The sequence below is a fragment of the Dromiciops gliroides genome, chromosome 3 (genome assembly GCF_019393635.1).
Source record: "Dromiciops gliroides isolate mDroGli1 chromosome 3, mDroGli1.pri, whole genome shotgun sequence".
Taxonomy (NCBI): Eukaryota; Metazoa; Chordata; class Mammalia; order Microbiotheria; family Microbiotheriidae; genus Dromiciops; species Dromiciops gliroides.
Genome location: NC_057863.1, coordinates 380,396,759 through 380,423,852, shown reverse-complemented (window position 1 = coordinate 380,423,852; position 27,094 = coordinate 380,396,759). Strand labels below are relative to the sequence as shown.

The 27,094-nt window shown below is 36.2% G+C and overlaps 1 protein-coding gene across 1 annotated transcript in view; it reads right to left on the bottom strand.

Annotated features, from left to right (window-relative positions):
• NCKAP5 (NCK associated protein 5) overlaps positions 1–27,094 on the bottom strand; it is a 1,132,898-nt gene that overhangs the window by 196,433 nt on the left and 909,371 nt on the right. The window contains 2 exon segments of the mRNA XM_043991612.1: positions 14,814–14,933; positions 24,061–24,099. Of these exon segments, the coding sequence (XP_043847547.1) occupies positions 14,814–14,933; positions 24,061–24,099 (159 nt within the window).

The window sequence follows — 27,094 nt, the reverse complement described above, 5'->3', positions numbered from 1 at the left end:
GAGACAGGGCATCTCTCAAACAAGCACACCCTCCTCATGGTCAAAGAGGTGACAGAACAAAGACAGAATTACTTTGTGCTCCTGGAAACACTGGTCTTTCGTGTCAGAGTTTGGGTTACTTAATCTTTTCATGCCGGGAATAAGATTTCCCTGGTGTGACATCTACTGACAGCAATGGACGTTCTGAAACTTCAAGTGCCAAGGAATTAATGTACCAATCTGCATAATCAAATCCCCAGGTAAACATAACCATTCCTTTCTCAGTACTATCTGTCCCCTGCATTCTAGAAGACTTAGAATTTCGCCAAAATCCACAGAAATATAATACTTAATAACAGTTTGACAAGGGAGCTTCTAAAGTTGTCATGATGAACCTTTGCTGCATGAAATTCACTAAATCTGAGATAATCAGATTTTCTTCTCTACATTTGAAATATGAAAACAAAAACAAAAATCACAATGCTCTGAATTCTCTGTGGGACAAAGTACATTTCCTGAATTTGCATTTCAATCACATACTCCCTAGCAATATAATGTTCAATTATGTTCAGGTTTTGAACCTTCATTTAAAGTTAAATTCCTTAAAACAGCCCCTGACACAGGTGGCCCGATTTTTAATTCAATTAGCCAGATTCTCTGCCCACTGAAAACTGGAAAGGATCCTTTGCTTCAAGGTCATAAAGGGAGAGACTTTAATCACTGATTCAAGTACTGTGTATTAAGAACCTGCCTATCTTGTTGATGGGAGGAATCAAGTTCAGACAAGGAAGGGCCCCTGCCCTCCTGGTGATTACTGGCTAATAGAAAACTCAGATATAAACATAGATTACTGTAACAAATAATAGTGCATATTAAATGAATGAAAAACCTACAAAACAAAGTACTGTGTGAATTCTGAAGGGGCAAAAGATCCTTCCTAGCAGAGGATCAAAAAGAGCTTTGCAGGGATGATATTTCAACAGGGTTTTAGAGAATTGGTAAGAATTCGACTCCTCAATATAAGGAGAAAAAGGAACAAGGTAAAAACAAAGCCATAGAGGCAGACGCATGTGGGGTGAATGTGGTTGACAGTCCATTTTAGCTAGAGCATTACTCAAATGCATGGAGGAGAATAATATAGCATAATTCAGGAAAGGTTAGTTGGTGTCATCATTGAGAGCATTATAAGCCAGACAGATGTATCTAATAAACTTTCCTGGGTAGACAAAAGGGAGCCAGTAAAATTTTTAAGGAGAGGAGTGACATCACTAGATCTAAACATAAGGAAGATTATTCTGGCAGCACCATGAATGATGGATTAGAGTTGGGGAATCAGTGGAAAGCCTTTAAGGAAGTTATTTCATTAGTCCATTGGCCCCAATTTCTAGCACAGGGCCTCACACACAGTAGGTACTTAATAAATTCTTGACTGATGTTAGTTAGATGTAGTTATAGCCTTGAAGTAAAACTAATTATCCCATTTGACAATGGGACCTAATACTGTAGGCTCACTAATAACAATCAGGAATAGAAAATGGTTATAAAAAAGTTGAAGATCATATAAGAGAACTTTCTTGTCCATAGTGAAAAGAGAACAAGATTTAATGGCAGAAGATCAGCTTTTAGATCTCATCTCTGCCACCTACTTCTTAAGTGACCTTGGATAAATTACTTAAGTAATTTATGTATCAAATCAGCAGTTGGATATTGGAGGTCTTTGGTTAGAGGTTGGGCGACCACTTGGAGGATATATTAAATTAGGGATTCTTTTTTGATGATTGGTTGGGCTGGAAAGGTTAGGAAAGCTGCTGATAGTGTTTCTAATTCTGAAATTTGGTAATTCTGTGACAAGATGACCTATAAAGATCCTTCCAGTTCATAATCTATGATCTTCTAGTATTTTCTTATCCTGTTTTGTCTGGACATAGAGTAAACTTCACAGCTACCCGCTCCTGTTTCATACATGCATATATACAATAACTTTCTCTACCTCTACCTCCATTTCTTCCCTGTTTCTAGTTATTTCAAAATATCCTCTTTAAAACTCAGAGGCAATGAAGTGTAGGGTATCAGGAAGATGTGGACTTAAGTCCTTCTTCTGTCATATACTAGCTGTGTGAGCTTGGATAAATCACTTAATCTCTCAGTACCTCAGGCAATTCTCTAAAGTTATAATGGAAAGAACAGGAGATAATTTGCATCGGTAGAGAGAGTTTTTTCACCAAAACTTTCCTATATCCAAGCAATCTCAATCTCAATCTCTCTCTCTCTCTCTCTCTCTCTCTCTCTCTCTCTCTCACACACACACACACACACACACACACACACACACCCCCTCATATAACCATCTTCCTCTCCCCTCTTCTCTTTCCTCCTTTTTCAATAGCTTCCACTCAAAAACAAATAACTACAGAGTAACAGATGACATCTCTAATTTCCTCATAACTTGACACCATGAAAAATCAATACTATTGTTGACTGGCTCGTTGATAGTCACTTGGCCACTGGGTGACATTTATTTCATTTCCAGAATAGACTAGGAATTATTGGAGGCCAAACAACTACCAGAAGACTATCTTCTATCTTCAACCTAGAATCTTAGCACAGTGCTTGATACAGAGTAAGCACTTAACAAATGCATGTTGCAGGATTAATGATCATTGAATACAGATCAATATAATAGATAAATACCAAGAGAAGGATGAGATGTGGGGAATGAATCACAGGTAGATTAATCATGGAACAGATACTACATGCAGTGAGTTTGAAAGGGAAAGAGAGTCATTGATTAACAGGAAGTAATGGGAAAGTTAATCCTAATTGAGGGCATGTGCCATATTTAATGATATGTAATAGCACCAAGAAAGAATACACATGTCATACTATATGGAAGGCAAGCAGATGTGTCCATTTTTTCAGAAAAGAAAAGGAAAAATCAAATTGTTACAATGAGCAAAACAAGTTGGTGGAAGACTTTTAGGTAGACAGATATATAGAAAGGTAGGGAGAGAGGGGCAGCTAGGTGGCACAGTGGGTAGAGCACCGGCCCTGGATTCAGGAGGACCTGAGTTCAAATCCGGCCTCAGACACTTAACACTTACTAGCTGTGTGACTCTGGGCAAGTCATTTAGCCCCAATTGCCTCACAAAAAAAAAAAAAAGAAAGAAAGAACAAAAAGAAAGGTAGGGAGAGAGAGAAAGAGATTGGGGGCGGGGGGAGAGGAAGAAAGATGACATAGATTTTTTCTATCTATATCTTTATCTAGCTTCTTCCTTTACTGATCCTTGCTCATCCTTTGCTTCCCTTCCTGGATTTCAAGTAAATCTCATTTTGGTGTCCTTATCAAAGGTTCTTTTTGGTAGGAGCTGTGTAAGCTTTCAAACTGTCCCTTTCATTTCAGAGTAACCTCTTTCTTCTCCTCTGACAAATTAATGTCTTCTCTAATACTTACTGCTTGAGGCTTAATCCTTTCTTCACATTCTTCCATATGTTTTAATGTCTGTCAGATGTCAGCTATGAACTCACAGAAGTCCTCTGATGATCCTGGGCAACAAATTCAACACTGATGGAAACTTCCAACATCTGTGCCACAGTGTTGGATGAAGTCCCCAAAGTACACTCTAGATTGCTCCTCAAGTTGCCTTGTGGGTCTATATAAATTAGATTGAGAATCCCTTGATCAGGAACTGAATCTAAATCTATGGCTTGTACACAATGGTGTAGAGTTTAATCAAATTTTAAAACTTACAAAAATATTTTTAGTTTTTACCAGTGTGGAGAGACAGAGTAACTTGATGTGTTTTTAGCTTCTCCCTATGATACCTCCACCTACTGATTTCAAGCTAGGATGGGGGAAAACCTTGTGTTATCATGGAAACAAAGGAAGCAGCTTCAGCAGAATAGCAAGAATTTTGCATGTAGCATTTAGCTCAGTTATTAAAGACGCTTGGTGGCTAGCCTCGGGGTGGGTCTGGCTTAAGGGTGATATTTGAAGTCAGAAAGACCTTAGTTCAAATTTTCTGCGCGAAATAATTTTCTCAGCTTCAATTTTCTCTTCTGTACAGATTGGGGACAGCAATAGGGATAGCAATACTCAAAGAAACATTCATAAATTGTTAAGCCTAAAGTAATTATATAAAGTTCTTGGTAAACTTTAAAGAATTAATATAAATACCAATAATGATAAATTATTCAAGAAGAAGAGAGCCATCATAGTTAAGAGCTTATAGTCTATTTGGAAAGATAATTAGTTAAGCAGCAGCTAGGTGGCACAGTGGATAAAGCACTGTCCCTGGATTCAGGAGGACCTGAATTCAAATACAGCCACAGACACTTGACAATTAATAGCTGTGTGTCCCTGGGCGAGTCACTTAACCCTTATTGCCCCTGGGGTGGGGGGTGGAAGATAATTAGCTAAGAGTATAAAATAGCATGTAATTACATGCCAAGTTGTGTGGCCTCAAAGTGAGGAAGACTTGAGTCGAAGTTCATTCTCTCACATGGATTCTTGAGCGACACTGCATAAGTCACTTAATCTTTCAATGGTTTAGGCAGCATTTTTTTTTTTGGCCTAAATTCTTTTTTTTTAAATTAAATTAAATTAAATTTTTTTACATATAAGGTATTTTATTTTTTCCGATACATGTAAAGATAGTTCTCAACTTTTGTTTATACAAGCTTTACAATTTCAGATTTTTCTCCCTCCCTCCCCTCCCTCCCCCCTCCCCCAGACAGCAGGTAATCTGATATAGGTTATATCTATATATCTATATACATATACATATAGATATATATCTATACACACACACACACATATATATATATACACACATAATAACATTAATCCTATTTATGCATTAGTCCTGTTATAAGAGAAAAAATCAGAGCAATGATGAAAAACCTCAAAATAGAAAAAAAAAACCAACAGCACCAAAAACAAAAGAAATAGTATGGTTCATTCAGCATCCATACTCCACAGTGTTTTTTTTTTTCCTTCGATTTGGAGATCCTCTTCTATCATGAGTTCCCTGGAACTCTTCTGTACCATTGCATTGGTGAGAAGAATATAGTCCATCACAGTAGATCAACATTCAGTGTTGATGATACTGTGTACAATTTTCTTCTGATTCTGCTCATCTCACTCATCATCAGCTCACGTAAGACCCTCCAGGTTTCTCTGAACTCCTCCTGCTCATCATTTCTTACAGCACAATAGTATTCCATTGTATTCATATACCACAACTTGTCCAGCCATTCCCCAATTGATGGGCACCCCCTCAACTTCCAATTCCTTGCTACCACATAAAGAGCAGCTATAAATATTTTTGTACATGTGGGTCCCTTTCCCCTTTCCATGATTTCTTTGGGAAAAATACCTAAAAGTGGTATTGCTGGGTCAAAGGGTATGCACAGCTTTATCGCCCTTTGGGCATAATTCCAAATTGCTCTCGAGAATGGTTGGATCAGTTCACAGCTCCACCAACAATGAATTAGTGTTCCAATTTTCCCACAGATTCTCCAACATTTATTATTTTCCTTTTTTGTCATTTTAGCCAATCTGATAGGTATCAGGTGGTACCTCAGCATTGTTTTAATTTGCATTTCTCTAATCATTAAAGATTTAGAGCATTTTTTCATATGGGAATAGATAGCTTTGGTTTCTTCATCAGAAAACTGCCTGTTCATATCCTTTGACCATTTCTCAGTTGGGGAATGACTTGGATTCTTATAAATTTGATTTAGTTCCCTATATATTTTAGAGATGAGTCCTTTATCAGAAGTACTGGCCTCAAAAATTGTTTCCCAGCTTTCTGCCTCCCTTCTAATTTTGGATGCATTGCTTCTGTTTGTACAAAAATTTTTTAATATAATCAAAATCATCCATTTTGCATTTTATAATATATTCTATCTCTTGTTTGGTCATAAACTGTTTTCCTTTCCAAAGATCTGATAGGTAGACTATTCCTTTTTCTCCTAATTTACCTATGGTATCACCTCTTATGTCTAAATCGTGTATCCATTTTGACCTTATTTTAGTATAAGGTGTCAGATGTTGGTCTATGCCTAATTTCTGCCATACTATCTTCCAGTTTTCCCAGCAGTTTTTGTCAAATACTGAGTTCCTATCCCAGAAGCTGGAGTCTTTGGGTTTATCAAACACTACATTACTAGTGTCATTTACTACTGCATTTCCTGAGCCTAGCCTATTCCATTGATCTACCACTCTATTTTTCAGCCAGTACCAGATAGTTTTGATGACTGCCGCTTTATAGTAAAGCTCCAGGTTTGGTACCACTAACCCACCTTCCTGTGAATTTTTTTTTCATTATTTCCCTGCATATTCTTGATTTTTTGTTTTTCCAGATGAATTTTGTTATTATTTTTTCTAGCTCTATAAAATAAATTTTAGGTAGTCTGATTGGTATGGCACTGAATAAGTAAATTAATTTAGGCAGTATTGTCATTTTTACTATATTAGCTCTGCCTATCCATGAGCAATTGATATCTTTCGAATTATTTAGATCTGATTTGATTTGTGTGAAGAGTGTTTGGTAGTTGTGTTCATAGAGTTCCTGGGTTTGTCTTGGCAAGTAGACTCCCAAGTATTTTATATTATCTACCGTTACTTTAAATGGGATTTCTCTTTCTATCTCTTGCTGCTGGACTTTGTTGGTCATGTATAGAAATGCTGATGATTTATGTGGATTTATTTTATATCCTGCTACTTTGCTAAAGTTGTTAATTGTTTCAAGTAATTTTTGACTTGATTCTCGAGGATTCTTTAAGTATACCATCATATCATCTGCAAAAAGTGATAGTTTTGTTTCCTCCTTGCCTATTCTAATTCCTTTAATTCCTTTCTCTTCTCTGATTGCTAAAGCTAACATTTCTAGGACAATATTAAATAATAGGGGTGATAATGGACATCCCTGTTTCACCCCTGATCTTATTGGGAAGGCCTCTAATTTATCTCCATTGCATATAATACTTGCTGATGGCTTTAGGTAGATACTGTTTATTATTCTAAGGAAAGCTCCACCTATTCCTAAACTCTCTAGTGTTTTTATTAGGAATGGGTGTTGTACTTTGTCAAAAGCTTTCTCTGCATCTATTGAGATAATCACATGATTTTGGTTGGTTTTCTTATTGATGTGGTTGATTATGTTAATATTTTTCCTCATGTTGAACCAGCTCTGCATTCCTGGTATAAATCCCACCTGGTCATGGTGTATTATCCTGGTGATCACTTGCTGTAATCTCCTTGCTAATATCTTATTTAAGATTTTAGCATCAATATTCATTAGGGAAATTGGTCTATAATTTTCTTTCTCTGTTTTTGCTTTGCCTGGTTTTGGTATCACCACCATATTTGTGTCATAAAACGAATTTGGTAGAACTCCTTCTTCACCTATTTTTCCAAATAATTTGTATAATATTGGAATTAATTGTTCTTTAAATGTTTGGTAAAATTCACCCATAAACCCATCTGGCCCTGGGGATTTTTTCTTAGGGAGTTCATTAATGGCTTGTTCAATTTCTTTTTCTAATATGGGTTTTAGGCAGCATTTTAAGATGTGAAATTGAAGAGAAAGAGCTAATTATTAGAAGATGACTGAGCTGAAAGTTCCCTATGCCAAGGAAATCGCATGTCTAATCTCCACCCTGTCCCTATTTAAGTAGAAGAGAAAAATGATGAGTGTTTGTTTATGACTTCCCACCAACCCAGTACCCTCAACAGGATTCAGCTTGCTGTATAGATGTGGATCAACCAAAGGCAAATCTTGGAAAATAATAATAACCAACATTTATGTGATACTTTAAAACTTGTAAAGCATTTTCTATATGTCTTCTCACCTGATTATCACAACAAGCATAAGATAGGGACTATACTTATTATTTTCATCCCCATTTTGCAGAAGAGTAAAGTACAGATCAGAAAGTTGAGTGAGTTGCTTATCAACCCATAGATAGTGTCATAGGTAAAATGTGAACCTGGGTTCTGGCAGCTAAATCCAGATTTTTTTTTCCTCAATGCAATATTTTTTACTTTTCTTCTTATTATAAAGACAACACTGAAACATTTAGGAAAGCATTAGCAAAATACCAAATGTAAAATCAGGCATTAATCAGTTAATCAACAATTTTGTATTGGATCACTATTATGTCCTCACTACTTTGTAAATCCTTCCCGTGGGTATATAGAAAAATGGTCCCCGGTATGAAAGAGCTTATAGTTTCTTTGGAAAGATAATTAGTTAAGAGTATAAGATAGTATAAAATTACATGCTGAGTTGTGTGGGACAAACTAGAATTATTTAGTGTTCAAAAACATCAAAAGTTCATTAGGGCTGTAATAGTCTAAGAAAGCTTAATATAGGCACTGAAACTTGAACTGGGTCTTGAAGATTGACTGGCTTTTGGAGAGAGGAAAGGAAATGATCAAGACTTAAAGTTTGATTATGAGGACTAATATGAAGAACTAAGAATAAATGAGAATCCCATGGCCCCTCCCCTCCTGGACAACAATTCAACAGAATGAAATGGAAGCAAGGGAGCCATAGCCTTTGGAGAAGTGATAGCAATGTTTTCCCACTTCTGTTTTGTGTTGTCAGATCTCAACAATTCATGTGAATACCACATCCCTATATCCTATCCTTTCATTCTTGCCCCAAGGATACAGGCAGTAGACCCTTGGAAATGTCGAAAGAGAAGAAGAAATACATTTTTTAAAGGGTACAGGTCTAAAGGCATGAGAAAATAATACTTTGGCAGCAAAATACCCAAGTTTCCAGCTTATAGAAACATAACACTCACAGAGGAAATAGCAGTTTGTGCACCATTATGGTCCTTTTATTGATTTTACTACCTCGTGTAGCAATCTGAATGCTACTCCATCCCTAAGTGTTATCCCATCTATAGGTCCTTTCTATCTGGTGGCCTTGATATCACAAAGTATTTTTTAAATTTTTTGCTTGCTAGACTCACTTTTTCTTCTGTGTGGGGTGCAAACTGGTATTGTTTTTAGTAATAATAATGATAGCTAACATTTATACAGTGCTTTAAAGTTTTCAGAACATTTAAGTGCATTGTCTCATTTGATATTTACAACTATGTAAGGTAGGGGATATTATTATCCTCATTTTCCAGACAATGAAAATAGGGATAATATGTCCTAGTCTTATTCCTAAAATTCCATACATGGCATATCCAAATTGGGTAATTTGGGATTCTTGTTGGCAATATCAAGATTTCAGTGCCTTGGTATTTATTGCTTTTTTCATGAAGGTTTTAGGATCTTGTGTGACTCTCTCCAAATCTGCTTTCAGTAATATCTACACATTTATCCATGTATCTTCCAGGAAAAGAATGATTAAAAATGGGGGACTTCTTTGCCTGTTCTTCTGTGTGTGTGTGTGTGTGTGTGTGTGTGTGCATATGCGCGTGTGCATGTGGGTTATGCTCAATCCTCCCCTTGACTATTTGGTAATAGTCATAAGTTTCTTTCAGAAATAATGGAGGGAGGAGCAGATAGTTTTTTTTTTAACCTATGTACTTATTTAATGATGTTAAGAATCATTTTACCTATCTGAGAACCACCTGTGGGAGGTTGTTTATGAACCTGGCAGTGAATCAAAGTGGAAAGAATACTGATTCTGGAGTCAGAGTATTTGTGTTCAAATTTAACTCTGACATTTATTACCTTGGGTAAGTCACCCAAACCATCCTGCTTTCTATTTCTTCATTCTTTCCTGTTAATGTCAAAAGTACCACCAACCTTCCAGTTATCCAGATTTACAACCTTGATCTTATCTTCAATTCTTCACTGTCATTCACCTCATATGTCTAACCCATAACCAAATTTGTCCTTTCTATCTGCAAATCATTTCTCTATTATGGTCCCCTTTTTCCTCTGACAGAGTCACCACCCTGGTTCAGGCCCTTATCACCTTTCACTTATGCTATTACAGTAGTATGCATGAAGGATGACCAACTCTAATTAGTCCAGACTTCATGTTTCTCCCCATTTCAATATATCATCTAGATAGCTGTCAAAATGATTTTCCTAAAGCAGAAAAGCACAAGTCTGACCATATCAACTCCCACCACAACTTTCCATCTACTCGGTCTAGATCTTCTATCTATACAATTATTTTTCAGTCTTCCCATAATAATTTGATCTTGCTTAGGACAGAGAGAATCTCTTCTTTCTATCCCCACACTTAGGTACTTAACGCAGTACCTCCATGAAGGAAGGAAGGAAGGAAGGAAGGAAGGAAGAAACAAACAAATGAATGAACAAATAAATGAATTAATTAATTCCACTGAACTCATTCTACAGGTAAGAGAATGACTGCATAAATATTCAATGGGGAACCCTGTATGAGGTTTCCTTAGAATGAAGATCATCTTCCTGTAATGTAAGAATTTAATAAATATTTTTAATAGACTGAATCTTGTCTGTACCTACTTATTTATATATATTATCTCTCCCAATAAAGTATAAGCTCCTTAATAACAGGGGCTATTTTCCTCTTTTCTTTGTATCTCTAGTGTTTGTCACAGTTACTGGCACAAGGTAAGTGCTTAATAAATGCATCTTGAATAACTTTTAAAGTCAAAAGGCTGGACCAGATGGCTTCTAAGGCCCTTTCTAGCTGTACTTCTATGAAGCTATGATTTTTATGGTGCAGTTACAGTATCTTTACAATCAAGAGAACACTGGGACATGTCCCCATTTTGTATATCTTATATATATTTTCATTGATAGAACATCAATTTCTTGAGGATAAAAACTTTTATTTCTATCTTTCTATCCCTATCACCTAGCTCAATGCCTAGTACAGTGTATGTATTTAATGTTAGCCTGACTGAAGTTTCAAGACACATCTTGAATTACATAGTTTTTTTCAGTCTTCCCATTAGAATTTGAATTCCTCAATATCAGACTTTTTTTCCTTCTCTTTGTATATGTAGCTCTTTTAATTTTAGTCAAAGGAAAATGGCATCCACTACCTTTCCAATTTTTCATTAAACTAGTACCAGAACAATTAAAACCAACATGCTCCAAAATTGTATGCAGATAATTAGAACCCCACACTGGTGAGCCAATGCCTTCCTATAACCTGTGCTGCATGACTTTCTGCCCAATTAAGAAATGTAAGCTTTTGGAAAGTAGGCAGCTTTGTGCCTTCTGTTATGTTATACAGTATAGCAACACATAACAATAACATCTTTATAACTGGCAATCTGACTTCAGAGAGTTCTTGTTAAAACAAGTTTTAAAAAATTTGGAAGGAAAATGAAGGCAGTCTTTAAAAAATGAAGTATCATACAACTGAGTTTTGTTGATAAAGTACATATAATTTCCTAACATTTGAATACTCTACAAGATCTCTTCAAATTCCAAGGAAAAAGAATAAACATACACATTTACCTAAAAATAGTAGCCATGATTTATGAAGAGTGGTTATGAATCCATAAATATATATATATATATGTGTGTGTATGCATATACATATACACATGTGTGTGCATATATACATATATATGTGTATACATATGTGCTTATATTTACAGAAAAAACACAATTTGAAATAAGCAAGACATAAGAATTCATGTATCCTCAACAGCTGTTAGAAATAATTATAGCCTTGAATCTTGATTATGAGAAAGCAAAATAAACACAACTTTTTATGGATGTGAGATCCCCTATGACAAACTTATTTATTGCAGGTCTGACCTAGGAAAATGAATTTAGTTAGAATGTTTTTTTTCCATATTATTTTTGAGTCATAAATTATGAATTAGGCTCTAACAGATAAAGCAGAAAGAAAATTAATTTAAGAGATGAGATCCATTTTGCAATTCACAGAGCTATTTTATTTTAATTTGGGGGGCCAAATTACATTTTGATGTTAAGCTTTATCAAATGTCTTTCTTTCTCTGAAACGAACTGCAACTTTCCCTTATTTCCCTGAGGGCCACCAGATATGTTTATTGTTAATTTCAGTGGCACATTAAGAGTACACTACCATCTGGGGATCATAGGTTTGGGAATGACCTTGAAACTCAGCTCAGAGTAAAGAGCTATGGGTCTTGTGGTTATGGATGTAGTGGCCTTGCTGAAATCCTGATATGCTTCCTGGTTGCTCACTCATGGTACAGCCATGAGCAAAGAGTGATGGTAGCTTGTTTGAGCAAATATGCATAATACTAGGATAAAAACATTTGCAAATTGAAAAAAGTGACCTTTGCCTAACCCCTTTGCTGATGTATATTTGCAACCCAGCAGGAGGATATATCCTTCCTAGTGTTTTTATGAAGAACTTCAAATGCTTCAAAATGATTCAAGAGACATGGCTCCTTCTTCCATTAACTGAAGGCATTAAAGAAGGTGTTCAGATATGCAATGAAAACAACAAAGTACCAGAAGGAAAAATATATAGTGAAATGTTATAGGTACTAAAGGTGCCCCGCTGGGAAATAGAATGAGGAGAGAAAACTAAGTCTGAAGAATTTTTTTGGAGGGAGGGGCAGGAATAGGAAGGAAAATTTTAAAAGCAGCTTAAATTAAGAGACAATTTTTACATAAATATATTAAAAAGTAGGCCTGGTAGACAGAGTCCTTGGATATATCGAGATACAATGAGAGAAGCACCATTTTGAATGGAAGAACACCACTTTAAAAGACATTGAAGAGAGTGCCCAAAGAAGTTGCATATTGTTTTCTTCTCCTTCTTTGTTGAGTTTTAGTTGAGTTATAGCTGTGCAATTCTGTCTAGTGTTATACCTGCATATTTCTATGGAAAAAGTAAACTTGCTACATAGGAAAGTAGTAATAATGAAGATGAAACAATTTCCTCTGGATGGTGGGGAAGGAGAAATATTATGAGTAAGTATATGTCTCTGGGTGTCCAGCAATTTGTGAATGACTGAAGTGTTGCATGTGAATGCAATGGAATATTCTTGCACCATGAGAAATAATGCATATGGGGCATTCAGAGAAATATTGGAAGATTTATATGAAATGGTTCAGAAATAAAAGATCAGAGTTTAGATAACACAATAATAGCTATCTAGCATTCATATAGCACTTTAAGGTTTGCAATGTACTTTTCATGGGTAATCTCTTTGATATACACAATAACTATAATAGCATAAATGCAACTTAGACTAAAAAGCAATAACTTTCATACTGAGTGAAATGACCAACATAAGTCTCAGGAGAGATATCAACCTAATTTCTCAGTAGAAAGGTGATGGATGGTATGAGCATGGGATGTTACATATTACACACAGACTGTTATTGGTTGGTTTTACTTAACTTTCTTTGTTACAAAGGAGGGTTTGGTTGAGGGGAAGGAGGGAAAATACATTAAGAAATAGGTCATAAGAAGACATTAAAGAAACTAGAAACTTTAGAAAAGTTTTTTTATGCCATAGGAGAATAAACTTCTACCTAAGAAGGGTGTTTAGAGTTCTGTGCCCCCATTTTCCAGATGAAGAAATTGAGGACTAAAGATATACGCAGACAAAGGTCTCTGTTTCTGTCTGTCTGTCTATCTCTCTGTATCTCTTTCTTTGTCTCTGTCTCTCTCCTCTTCAATCTCTGTCTCTATCTCTTTCTTTGTCTCTGTCTATGTCCTCTTCTATCTTATTTCTTGTCTCTGTCCCTTTCTCTGTCTCTCTCTCTCAAACACCCAAGTGTTTTTTTATTATAAATAGAATATTCTACCAATGGAATAGTGGATAGAATGTTAGACTTGGAGTCAAGAAAACATGATTGAGCTTCAATTTCCTCATTTGTAAAATAAGGACAGTAATACCTGCCATATTTACTTCACCAAGTTATGATGAGGCTCAGATAAATATTGTATGCAGAGTGTTTGCAAACTTTGAAGCACAATGAGTATTAGTTATTATTATTATACCATGCATGTCACAATGACAGATCTCTTGCAAATTTAAAAGAACTGAAACATCCTGAATCACTTTCACTATGTATGTTTTTAATCACTGACAGGAAATAATGTCAATATTTTCACAATCCACATAAACTTGGAGAGATTGGTACACAAAGAACATCCCTTCCTCATTCTTTATTGACATATGCAAATGATAGACTGATGTACACTATATTGACAGAAAATGGCATTGAATGAACATAGGGACCAGGATAGGTAAAGGTAACATTTGTTTATTTATCAAAGACACTTTTCTGGGACCAGATCCACAAAGCCCTGTCATTGACAAGAACATATAAAGTGTACTTGATTGTTATAGAGACCATTTCCTTCAGATGACATTTGTTGCAAGTGTAATATATCTAAAGAACTGTCTCAGGTAAGGGTCTAGATTTGCCAGCTTGTCCTCATGGAAAAGGAAAAAAGAAAGTAACTTCTACAATTTATTATTACATATGCAATAGAGCAACCCACTATTGCATTTTTATTGCAAAGATTTTGACTATGTTGAAGAAATCTATTTCCATTTCACGTAAAACTATTCACTACTTATCACCAAATGGCAAAGTACTAATGTTAGTCTGCAAATTATTTAATAACTCTTGGGATCCTTCCACCATTTCATTTATTTTATGGGAAGAAACCTTCAGGTGGTCATGTCTTAACATGCATCCCTTTTCTAATTCTCTGTTGGCATTAAAAAAAAAAATCTGTATGCAGCATAAAAACCAGGTGGAGTCCTCTTTCAAATTCAACACAATTCATGACACTAGAGACATTCTTTTCAGGGATTTATGAGTCACTCCTATCAGTATCCTATCAGGAGTAGAGTTTCATATGGCAAAGATTGTTCCCCATGTAGGTACATACCTGAAGGAGTAGATCGGAAGCTGGTTTGACTCGCTGTTGAAATAGCACGCTTAATGTTCGATTCTGTTGTTCCAAATCAAATACTCTTGTTTTCAACTTTACACACTCCTCCCTCAGGTCCTGCAGCAAGCATTGAGGAAAGGGGAAAAGACTGTCAGAAAGACTCAAATATGCTTTGCACTATTTTGTACAATGTTTCAAGACACATTAGGTAAAGAATGTTGGTTTTATTGTTCAAAGCCCCCAGAAATAAATCAAATATGAGGTTTTCCTCTACAAGTCCCTGTCTGATACTATTATTATTTGTGGGGAATGCTGATTTTAAAATGAAGAAACGTTTCAAATCAGAAATAGATCAATATGGCATGCTATTTTTGAAGACTATAAATCTTAGCCATATAAAGTCAATTTGTGTTTTTACCTACATATTTTGTCTCTTCACTATCTTCATAAAAGCAATCATAAAATAGAAGCCACAAGGACAATCATATTTTTTCAGTGAATAGAAATTTGATGAACTAAAGAAACTATTGCTTTTGATGGAGCTTCCCTTTTCCATTTGTAGAAGCTCAGCAGGATAACTTACAGCACTTTAGCTATTAGTCAGTGATGCATTTGGTGGGAGAAGAACTGCAGTCATGGTTTTTAAATAAGGACACTTGTCACTTGTCCATGCTTGGAATGGAGCTATTAAAGTATCCTCGCATGTTTTCTGGTATCAGACCTGATGGATAGATATGATAATCACATTTCTGCCACTATTGGTAGTGTATCTATTTTGGGGAGTTCAAAGAAATTTAAAGAATTAAAGAGGGGGGCAGCTAGGTGGCACAGTGGATAAAGCACTGGTCCTGGATTCAGGAGTACCTGAGTTCAAATCCAGCCTCAGATACTTGACACTTACTAGCTGTGTGACCTGGGCAAGTCACTTAACCCCCATTGCCCCGAAAAAAAAAATTAAAGAAGCATCATGGTACAATGGAAAGTGTGATAAATTGAGAAATAGATAACCAAGGTTCAAACCATTCTTCTTCTTTTGAATATCTATGTGACCCTGACTAAACTATAAAATCTCTCTGGTCAGATTTTCTTACAGACAAAATGAGTTGGTGACAAAAAATCTTGTGACATACAAGATGAACTTAATGAATGCTTCTTGACTGACTATAACTAACTCTTACATTTTTATGAAATAGATTGTCATTGGCACCCTACCTTCAGAATATTTTTAAATAAGTTTGCCTTATGGTAAGATTTTTTTCCCCCTCTCATTTTAGGGATCAGACTTTCTTTGATGGCATCTAAGATTGATCCCAGGTAATTTCCAAGCTCAATAGTCTGGCATGCAAGGCCCTCTTCATTGTGGCTGTATGAACTATGAACCAATCACTTAACCACTCCAAGATTCAGTTTCCCAATTTGAAAAGGGAGAAGAGTGGTATTTGAACTACATGTATCTTATAGTTGTGGAGACAGCACAAAGTGTCATAAAAGTAAGAGTGACCACAATTATCACCTATGCCTCCAACCTTATCTTCAACATTTTTGCATTCTATTCAGGTAAAGTTGCTGATCTGAATTCAAATCTCAGCTCTACCACCTACCACTTATGTGATCTTTTGGTTGTCACTTAACCTTGCTGGGCCTCAGTTTTCTCAGCTGTGAAAGGAGAGGGTTAAACTGGATGGCTTCTGAAGTTCCTTTAAGCTATAATTCTATGCTCTCATAATCCTGGCAATTATTCTCCATACACCAATCAATCAATTAATAAATAGACATTTATAAAGTGCTGACTATGTACCAGACATGGTGCTAAATGCTGGACGTGATATATACATTGTGTGTCCCTTCATTCATCCAATTTTCCCTACTCAATAAACTCTAGTGGCTCCCTATCATCACCAGGATCAAAAATAGAATCCTTTGTTTGGCTTTCAAAACCCTGTATAACCTGCCCTCCCTTCTAGTCTTTTTATACTTTATTCTGTCCTCTCCCTTGCCCCCTCCCTGTACTCTGTTCCATTGACACTGAACATTTTGCTATGCCTTGAATAAGGCATTCCATCTCCTAACACCAGGCACTTTCTTTTTCTTTTTCTTGTCTTTTGCTGTGGGGCGATGAGGGTTAAGTGACTTGCTCAGGGTCACACAGCTAGTAAGTGTCAAGTCAGATTTGAACTCAGGCCCTCCTGAATCCAGGGCCAGTGCTTTTGACACCTAGCTGCCCCCACCAGGCACTTTCAATGGCTATCCCCCAATAACTCCAATGCTCTCCCTCCTAATCTCCACCTTTTGGGCTTCCTTCAAATCAAAGCTAAAATACTACCTTCTACAGGAAGCCTTTCTTGATCTTCCTTTATTCTAATGCCTTCCTTCTGTTGATTATTTCAATTATGTACATAGTTGTCTGCATGTTTTTTTTTTGTTGTTGTTGTTGTTTGGGGTTTTTTTGCCATAAGATTCCTTGAGAGAAGGGATTGTCTTTTACATTTCTTTGAATCCCATGGGTTTAACATGGTGCTTGACACATAGTAGGTGTTTAATAAATATTTATTGATAAGTTGACTCTCTTTCCCTCTTCCTTTGGGTAAATTCTTCCTTTCCTTCAAATTCAAGTTCAAATCAGATATTCTCTATGTAGTTTTCCCTAACCCTACAGTAACAATGTCACCTTGGAATTCCTTTAATAGAACTGTTCTGCTAATTTGCTACTCAGTATATGCTAATTTGTTTTACATTTGTAATGTCTTCCCCATTAGATTGTAAATTCCAAAAAGAGTTTGTAATGCAAAACACAGAATGCCTTACTAGTTTTTAGGGGGAGGGAGAGGGTGTGATGGTTCAGACAGACCTATGATTTCATCAGTTGATAAAGCTTGATGTGGAAATCCTGTATTCAAATGCATATCAGCTACAGTCAAGGTTTCTTAGAATCCATCTGAACCAGTTAGATAAAGATCATTCTTAAATTTTCCATGTGATATTTACATCTTGGAGGTCAGCAAATGCTACACATCAAGGGCTAGATTTATTTATTTATTTGTTGTTGCTGCTGTTGTTCTTATTGATTGTCTAGACTTAAGAAAGTAAGGGACAAAATGTTTATCATGCAGATTAAACTAAAGAGTTTATTGTGAGTATTGCCCTCCACATCAGAACCCCCTTCCCCTTGGAGAGCTAGATGTTAGATATTTACCAGATTATCACTGGCAATGGCTAATGTCCTGTGAAAAGTTGCCTGGGATGCAGAGGCATTAAATGAATTGCCTATGGCTCTATCTATGTCAGAGGCAGGACCTCTAACCTAGGACTCCTTATTCCACAGCTGGCCTTCTTTATACATAATAGCTACCTAATTTTTTTTTTTTGGATGAAGCTGATGTGAATGATGATGGCGATGATGATGAATTTTAGTGAGCGGCGTTATAATTAGAGTTGCAGTGGATAGCCATTACTATTGTTCAAGACCTGAATACTGGGATATAAAAAGATTGACTGCTCAACTTAGTATTATTTAAAGTCAGGTAGTACAGTTCTTTACTCTGATACCCTTGAAAGTATAGTAATCTCAGCAAAAGAATAAGACACTAAAGAAGAAAAGGGGTTAGGGCAGCTAGGTGGTGCAGTGGATAGAGCACTGGCCCTGGATTCAGAAGGACCTGAGTTCAAATCTGGCCTCAGACACTTGACACTAATTGTGTGACCCTGGGCAAGTCACTTATCCCCAAATGCCGAAGAAGAAGAAGAAGAAGAAGAAGAAGAAGAAGAAGAAGAAGAAGAAGAAGAAGAAGAAGAAGAAGAAGAAGAAGAAGAAGAAGAAGAAGAAGAAAGAAGAAGAAGAAGAAGAAGAAGAAGAAGAAGAAGAAGAAGAAGAAGAAGAAGAAGAAGAAAAGGGGTCTAAGTGGAGTGGGGGGGGGCTTAGAACCAGGTTTCAGATACTCTATAGATAGGTGGGTGTTCCAGCCAGCCTTCATGGGAGCATGGAGATTTATTGTCTCCTTCAGCAACCTTCATCATCATTCAACTCACAATGCATTTCATTTAAAGGGAGCAAAGAAACAGGAACAAGTCCTCATGCATTGTACAGCTCACTCATCATTTAGCTAAACAAGGAAAGAGTATGCATACGATATATTCCAAGCTTATTGACTCTAACAAAGGCAGATTTGAAATACAGAGCTGTTAGATCCAAAGTGGGACAAATAAGCAGATGATCAGGAAAAAAAGGAAATCAAGAGCCCTCCCTGTGTGCCCAAGACAATTTAGTGGGGACAATTAGGGAGCCAATTAAAATCCTGCATCTGCTTGACTTCAAAAATCAACCACTGCCTGGTTATATACCCTGCATGACTTATTTAGACTGATTGTTGTTTTTAGCATGTATATAATACACTCTGCTCCAGAAAGCTAATTGTTTTCATTACTCCAATTAAGTAATTAATAATAATTGACTGTGAGTTAAATAAACATGAATAGTTCCTGCAAGAAGAGAAAAATATGATAATTTACATTTTCAGGTGAACAAGCTGATGCAAATATGTTCATGAGACAATTTGAGCAGGGGAAAATGAATTGTAAATAATATTGGTATCAATGATTTCAGCAGCAAAACAATGAAGAGCAACTTCGGTATGTTCTTCAAAAGAAAACAAAAATCAATGTGCTCTAAAGAGAGTTTTCTATAAGTGTCAGAATTTAAATGACCATTACTACTACTTAGGATATGGTAGAAATACAATAATTGGGGAAAAATATTAACACTTGCAACCCTGACCAAATGTATCCCCATCAGCTCATAAGTATATCATTCAACAAATTGTACAGTATGGGAAAGAAAGATTCTAGAATTCTTCCACTGCACTTTCAGTTACTGGCAAGCAAGTGGAAGCCATTTTTTAAAATAGCTTTTATAGGTGTAAAAGTGTTGCTTCCTTGTGTTGTTGTTGTTATTGATGATGATGATTCTTTTAATTCTGTGGTTAATAGTAGACAGTGTAGCATAATGGAAAGGGTATTTGCCTTTAGAATCTGAAAGGTCTAAGTGGAGGGGATGTTAAATCCCGCCTCTGACACAAGCTGTGTGACCTAGGGCAAAGCCCTTTACTTCTGGGTTAATGAAATTAATCTATGGTAATCTTAGGGAATTGATGAGAAGATCAAGTGCTTTGTCCAGGATCAATCAGATAGTAAGGCAAATACTATTATTATCCTTATCTGTAAAATAGGGATAATTCTAACACTTACCTTACTATTTCTGTGACATTGGCCAAAGCACTTGATCTCTCAGTCATTTCTCTACAAGCACCACCATGCATTGTATTGACCTGCATTGAGAGAGGGAATTCTCTCTCCCAAGAGTTCCTTATTTCAAATACTTTTGATAATTACTGCCTTAGGATATAGTTTAAGATCTGGTACTACTAAAATGCCTTCCTTTACATTTACCCATTGTTTTCTTTAATAGTCTGGACTTTTTGTTTTTACAAATTAATTTTTTTATTATTTTTTTTCTAATGAAGCAAATTTTAATTTTTGGTATTTTTTGGGGGGAGGAAAGAAAAAAAATTACATGATTATTCCATGGTATATTTGGGGTTTTTTGTTTTGTTTTGTTTTTTTAGTGAGGCAATTAGGGTTAAGTGACTTGCCCAGGGTCACACAGCTAGTAAGTGTTAAGTGTCTGAGGCCGGATTTGAACTCAGGTACTCCTGACTCCAGGGCCTGTGCTCTATCCACTGCGCCACCTAGCTGCCCCCCATGGTATATTTGAAAGGAATGCCAAATTGTGCATAACAGATTTGCTGTTTCATAGGTAATCATCTTTTATTGTGTTATGGAAATGCTTGTTTTAGTCCATGAATTAAAAATACAATTGCTTTTAAAAGAGTTCCTTATCCCTATGAAATCATATGCCCAGTCCTCCTTAACTCACATGGTTATGAGGACCAAGTAAGAAAATTTGGTAAAGTGCTCTGTACATTTAAAATACTATATAAATGTTAGGAATTATTAAGACTTGTAATAAAAATGGATTATAACTGGCTACAAAAGAGTAACAGACTAGATATTCCAGCATTTCTTTTTTTATTCTTTGCATACTACTATGTTTACTTTGAAGGGAATGGTGGCCAACTTTCTCTGCTTCTTTAAGTCAGAATAAGAGGACAGTGATATAAGCAGCAGCAGGGGTGATTTGAATGAGTGATAAGGAAAACTCAACTGACATTGAATGACAGAGAGATTGCATGGAACTTAATTCTTTGTGAGCTTTAATACCAGGTTTCATTCTTATTTGTCTGGAATGGTATGGGGATGGTTTTTAACACAGGCAAAAGTTTGAGCAAGTTAACCTTTATTATAATGAATGAATAAATGGAAAATAATTCATTAAGGCTATTATTATTATTATTATTATTATTATTATTATTATTATTGTGGGGCAATGAGGGTTAAGTGACTTGCCCAGGGTCACACAGCTAGTAAGTGTCAAGTGTCAGAGTCCAGATTTGAACTCAGGTCCTCCTGAATCTAGAGTCATGCTTTATCCACTGCACCACCTAGCTGCCCCCAAAGCTTATTATTTGTAAGCCAAACCCTGTGTTAAACAGGGAAGATACAAATCCGAAACCAAAAATAGACCCTGTCTTCAGGGATTTTATATTCTTAGAGGGGAAAAAATATGTATAGAAGAGTCATAATGAGGAAATAATATTTTGGAGTAGAAAGTTATAGGTTTTGAGTGGAGCCAGGAGAAAATAGCTTGGTATAGCCTTTTAGGAGCAATGACAGAATTGATTTGCTTATGATTCCAGAATTGGGAAGTAGAGGTAGAAGAGGAGTATGGGGAATAGGTTTCTGGTCCTGGAAGCATGGCTGTGACGAGAGAGTTGAGTAAAACACGAATGGAGCCATAGATGAAGTGGGTAAAATAAATGAAGTGGGATTGGTGGTAATCACCAAACAGGATAGCAGGAGCCTCGGGGCAGGAATTCTTTCTATAAAACTATATTCTGAGATTCTGCACAATAAAAAGAGTGCTGGATTTGGAGAGAGATAGGACTTAGATTTAATCTTAGTTCTGTCACTTACTACCTTTGTTACATTGGATAAGATACTTAAGTTGTCTGGTCTCAGTTTCCTCACTTGTACAGTGAGGATGCTGGGTATGATAACCTCAAAAGTCCCTTCTATATTTTATTTGTTTGTTTTTGCAGGAATATTGTTAGGAGGAAAGCAACCACTCAGAAGAACATAGCCAGGATGGTGAAGAGAATCAAGATTATTACATTTGAAGACTGGATAAATTATTTTCAAAATCAAAGAAAAACTGAAAGGTTTCTGAAAAATTTTAATTTCCCCCAAATCTCTATTGGAAAAAAAATGATTTTTACTGTAAATACTTAGAGGACTTGATTAGTGATATGTAAAAAAATAATAAGGAAGTCTTTGTTGGGGGAAGGAGGTGCATTTAAAAGCTGGTCAGTGAATCTGTGTACATGCTTTAAAAGATGCTCTAAAATTACAATCAAAATTTCACCACAAAGATTTTTGCAACTTGGATAAATTATTCAAGTTATTTTTCTCTTCGAAGACCCTCTATGGAACTTGTTTCATTGAGATATGTTGGGGGTTCATTTTATTTCTTATATACTTAATTAAAAAGAAATTTTAGACCTTTTTTGGGGCAATTTTATTGTCTCAATTGAAATCAAGAAGGCTTATGGTTCCATAGAATATCATCCTGCTGAAGGCACTCAGCATCTATTCATGCTTCAAAATATCCCTGAGGTATGTTATCTCACAGCAGCATGTCTTCCTGCTTAACTGTATAGGAGTAGATTTATCTATTTACTAATTAGTAGTTGGATTTGTGTAGCTCCCCTTTTTTTTTTTTTTTTTTTTTGTGGCTGACCTGAAGGTCCCTCACCCTTTCTTATTATATCAGACTGTCTACTTATCTCTCTCCTGAGGTGACATTAAAAGCATCAGGAATGAGAAGTCTTCCAACACTTAAGCATAGAATACTGACTTGGGTTGCAAAATAAAAGGAAAAGATAGTTTTGAATAGTAAGGAGAAAATAGTGGAGAAATCAGATCACCTCAAAGAAGTTATTCTCATAAGTGCTCTCAGATCCATTTGCATTATTAAAATGAAGCTTTTTGATCAGTTGTGGAAACAGACAGTGTTTTGACAAAAGTACTATTTGAGAAATTCTAGCAAATATGGTTTTATATTATAAAATAAAAATATAATCTATCAAAGTGTTTGTAATTGAGAAAGAGCCACTGACCAGTCCAGCCAAACTATAATAATATACACTTTGAAAATGTGGATCAAAATGGTATGATTGGGAGCAGCTAGGTGCCCCAGTGGATAAAGTACCAGCCCTGGATTCAGGAGGACCCAAGTTCAAAGCTGGCCTCAGACACTTAACACTTACTAACTGTGTGACTCTGGGCAAGTCACTTAACCCCCATTTCCTCACTAAATAAATAAATAAAATGGTATGATTGAATATGTTATTACCCACCCATACTCTGTTCCATACTATTCATGACATATGGAGGGGCACATTGTTTTTCCTCAGATGAGTTCTATTTCAAAGAGATATTATAAACAAAAGCAACAACAAAATAAACCTGAAGCCCCTGGAATTTTGTTTCATAAAGAAAGAAAATGTTCAGGAAACATTTCCAAATAGGTCTAACCTGGGCAAACAGTTACTCATACTTGTCTAGCCAGTAATCATATTCTTAAATTGTTCTAAAGCTACTAGTTCTCAAAACATTCAAGAGAAGACAAGAGGAGGAACGACAAGGATATAAAAGCATAGTTCTTTAATGCTCAATTCATGGCTTCTGTTGAAATGATCAATGAGCAAAATAATAATGGGACTTTCTTGATTTCTGGGAAATGTACATGCATTTGGCAGGTACTGGAAAGTGATTACCACTTTATTTAACATAAACTAGACAATGGTAATGATAGATTTTCTTTTTATCTGAGTAGATGGAAATCTTTAATTTCCACAAAGCTTTCTGCCACTTTACCAAGACATTAAACTTTCCAACTCTACAGATTCACGAACAGGACTTCATATGCCACCTGAAACATTCACTGCTGTGATCTGAGTGAATCGATTAGAAAGTATTATATCTATCCATCAAGAGGGCCTTTTTGACAAATTGAATTGCAAGGCGCTAATATGAGCCACATCCAAATGTGCACAGCTAGAAAGGACCTTACCTTTTGAGTGAGAAGAGCTTGAACAACCTGGTTGGCCACCTTTAAGAAGTCAAAAGAAAACACAGTTTATAAGAAAAGCTTAATGGGTTTGTTTATCAGTAACACAATACCAGTTTATTGCTAGAAGCTATATTCTTCATTTGATCATTTCCTCTATAGAGTATCTCACTTAAAAAAAAATCAACTGCTTCACTGGTTCTTTTTTAAATTTTTAAATTAAAAAATTTTTTTTGAGTTCCCTGTGCTCTCCCTCCCTGCTGCCCCTCCCCCACCTCTTGAAAAGACAAACATTTTGATAGTCAAAATACTTGTGAAGTCATGCAAAACATTTCTGTATTAGCTTTGTTTTATTGATTCTTTGAAAAATGCAATGTTGTCATTTCCCTACGTACTCTTCTCTGTTACAGAGAAATATAGGTAATAAGCAAAACCAACACTTTGCCCATATTTGATACATATGTCTCACTATTAACCTGCAGTTCCCTACTTAAGAAGTTAGGTAAAGCAGGGATTTTTCACTGTCAGTCCTCTGGAAGTAAGATTATTCATTGCCTTCATTGATCAGGATTCTGTAGTCTTCCAAGCTTGCTTTCCTTTACAATATGGGGTTACTGCCTCATTCTTTTAAATAAAGAGTCAACCCATCCTTCTTGCTAATATTTTGCTGTTTTTAAAAGTAACCATGATACTAATTAACTAAACTGGACAAGCAAGATCATCCCTACCTTAGCTTTCATATTTCCTTATTAGGAAAAATGATTTCCTTTCATAGGTAAAACACTAGACAGTCTACAAAATGATGCAGTGCCAAGGTAGCTCATGATTATCAGTTCACAGGCTCTATACTGCTTATTCCCATGGCTTTGCACCTTCCTTTCTCATGGCTGCAGGAGTGTTTATTTCACAGCTAGAATCACCTGTACTGCATGAAGTTTGGGGGAAACTGAAAGGAGACGGAACAACAGTGTATCAAAACATGTCCATGGCATGTATAAAGGGTAGAGGAGGATGTCAGAAGCTAATGTGAAGCTATGATTCCTCTGGAGTCTTGAGTTCTCCTGGCTTTTCTCCCCTTTGATAGTTGCAGGAGAGTTGGCAGCAATATTGCTTGATATGCTGGTCAAGACAAGCTATAAAATGCTTATAATACTGAGGGATATTTCAGGGATTTGCGATTTTTTCCATTTGTGAACACATTTCCCAAAATAAAATGTCCAATATTCCTACCTGTCTTGGAACTGATGCTTTTCCCCCTTTCATCTAAAGATCTCAAGATTCTTTTGCAAAGAATCATTAATTCTAGTTCCACAATAACCCTTGAGCATCACCATTATCACAATCGATAAAATGAAATTCCAGGGAGGTTGGTTTGGGGAAACTTCTTGACCTATGTAGGAAACAAGCTGCTGATACCCAAGACAAGATTCAAAACTAGTGAAACATGATATATCCATGCTATCCAAGTATCCTAATTGACAGAAATTTCTGCTTTTCCTTCTTTGCCATAATCATGTCATCATTTCCCACATTCCATTAAGAGTTGAAGTTAGGGGCAGCTAGATGGTGCAGTGGATAGAGCACCAGCCCTGGAGTCAGGAGTACCTGAGTTCAAATCCGGCCTCAGACACTTAACACTTACTAGCTGTGTGACCCTGGGCAAGTCACTTAACCCCAATTGCCTCACTTAAAAAAAAAAAGAGTTGAGGTTAAGTAAAGTAAGTAAACTTTTTCATTTTCCCTTATCTATCTTTTTCTCTGGTTAATTTGTGTGTGCGTGTGCATGTGCGTGTGCGTGTGCGTGTGTGTGTGTGTGTGTGTGTGTGTGTGTGTGTGTGTGTGAGAGAGAGAGAGAGAGAGAGAGAGAGAGAGAGAGAGAGAAAGAGAGAGAAAGATCCTAAGATGTTTGTGTTTGTCTCCTTGTCTAATACAGTGGAACAGATTACAGTCAGAGTGTTTTCATGGAGCTTAATTGTTTCTTGACTCAGTATTGACAAAATAGTACATCTATAATGACAGCCAGCTACCATTAAGTACCACAGAAAATTAAAATACGGACTGTCATCAAAATGTGGTTGGAGGGCATCCATACCACACGCTATAATTGACTAGAATCAGATTACATATCATTGATCAGTTGAACTGTATACACCACAGGGATTTTTCTTTCTACCAGCAGTCTTTCAGTATTTACATTTTTGACATTGAGAAAGAAATAAATGTTCACAGTGAACCTGGCAAGTGATATGCATTTAATTTTTAAAAACATCTTAACTGTTTCTCAGCACAACCATAATTAAAAAGATATGCCCAAGAACTATCATACAGAAAATGCTCTTTGAGGTGTGTGTTTTCCTTATGGTACTATTTAGAGAAGGTGGATAATCACATACTAAACTTCTACCAGCTCCCTCAAACTGGCCAAAGGGGTCACCTTGAGGATACTTTAGCTTGTAACTGTCTATACCAAATCCCAAGAAACTGTCCGCTAAAAACTAAAATCTACTTCACCTCTCTTTTTTATTGTTGGCAAACTTAAACTGCTCATGTGAACTAAATCGGGAGCAAAGAGCCAAAGCTAATTCATTTTTGTAAATAATTCAATTCCATTGAATCCCAAAGTTTAGACTTGATTCACATTCTCATAAAACTGCCGACCATCCATTCTGCACCCCCCCTCCAAACCGGGCCCTAACTTAAACCAGTCCTTGGAACAGTGGTCCCATAAAAGAGCTCTATACATGATTTACCAGAAGATACAGACTAATCTCGTAACTGTAACAACCCACAGGAGTAAATATGTTATATCTTTGCAATTCATGTGTGTTGCCCTGCAGGCTTTCAAGAATCTATATTTGACAGAGTTCCTTCTGGCATGTACTTTAAACAATTGTTTGCTCTACCTGAAAATTGAACAAAGCCACAACTGATATATTATTTCTTTACTTACTGACATGGGGTTACTTTGCCCAGAAGGACTCGGGTTCTTTGCAGAAGAGCAAATTGTACAAACTGCTTGCCTCTGTATTGTCTATGG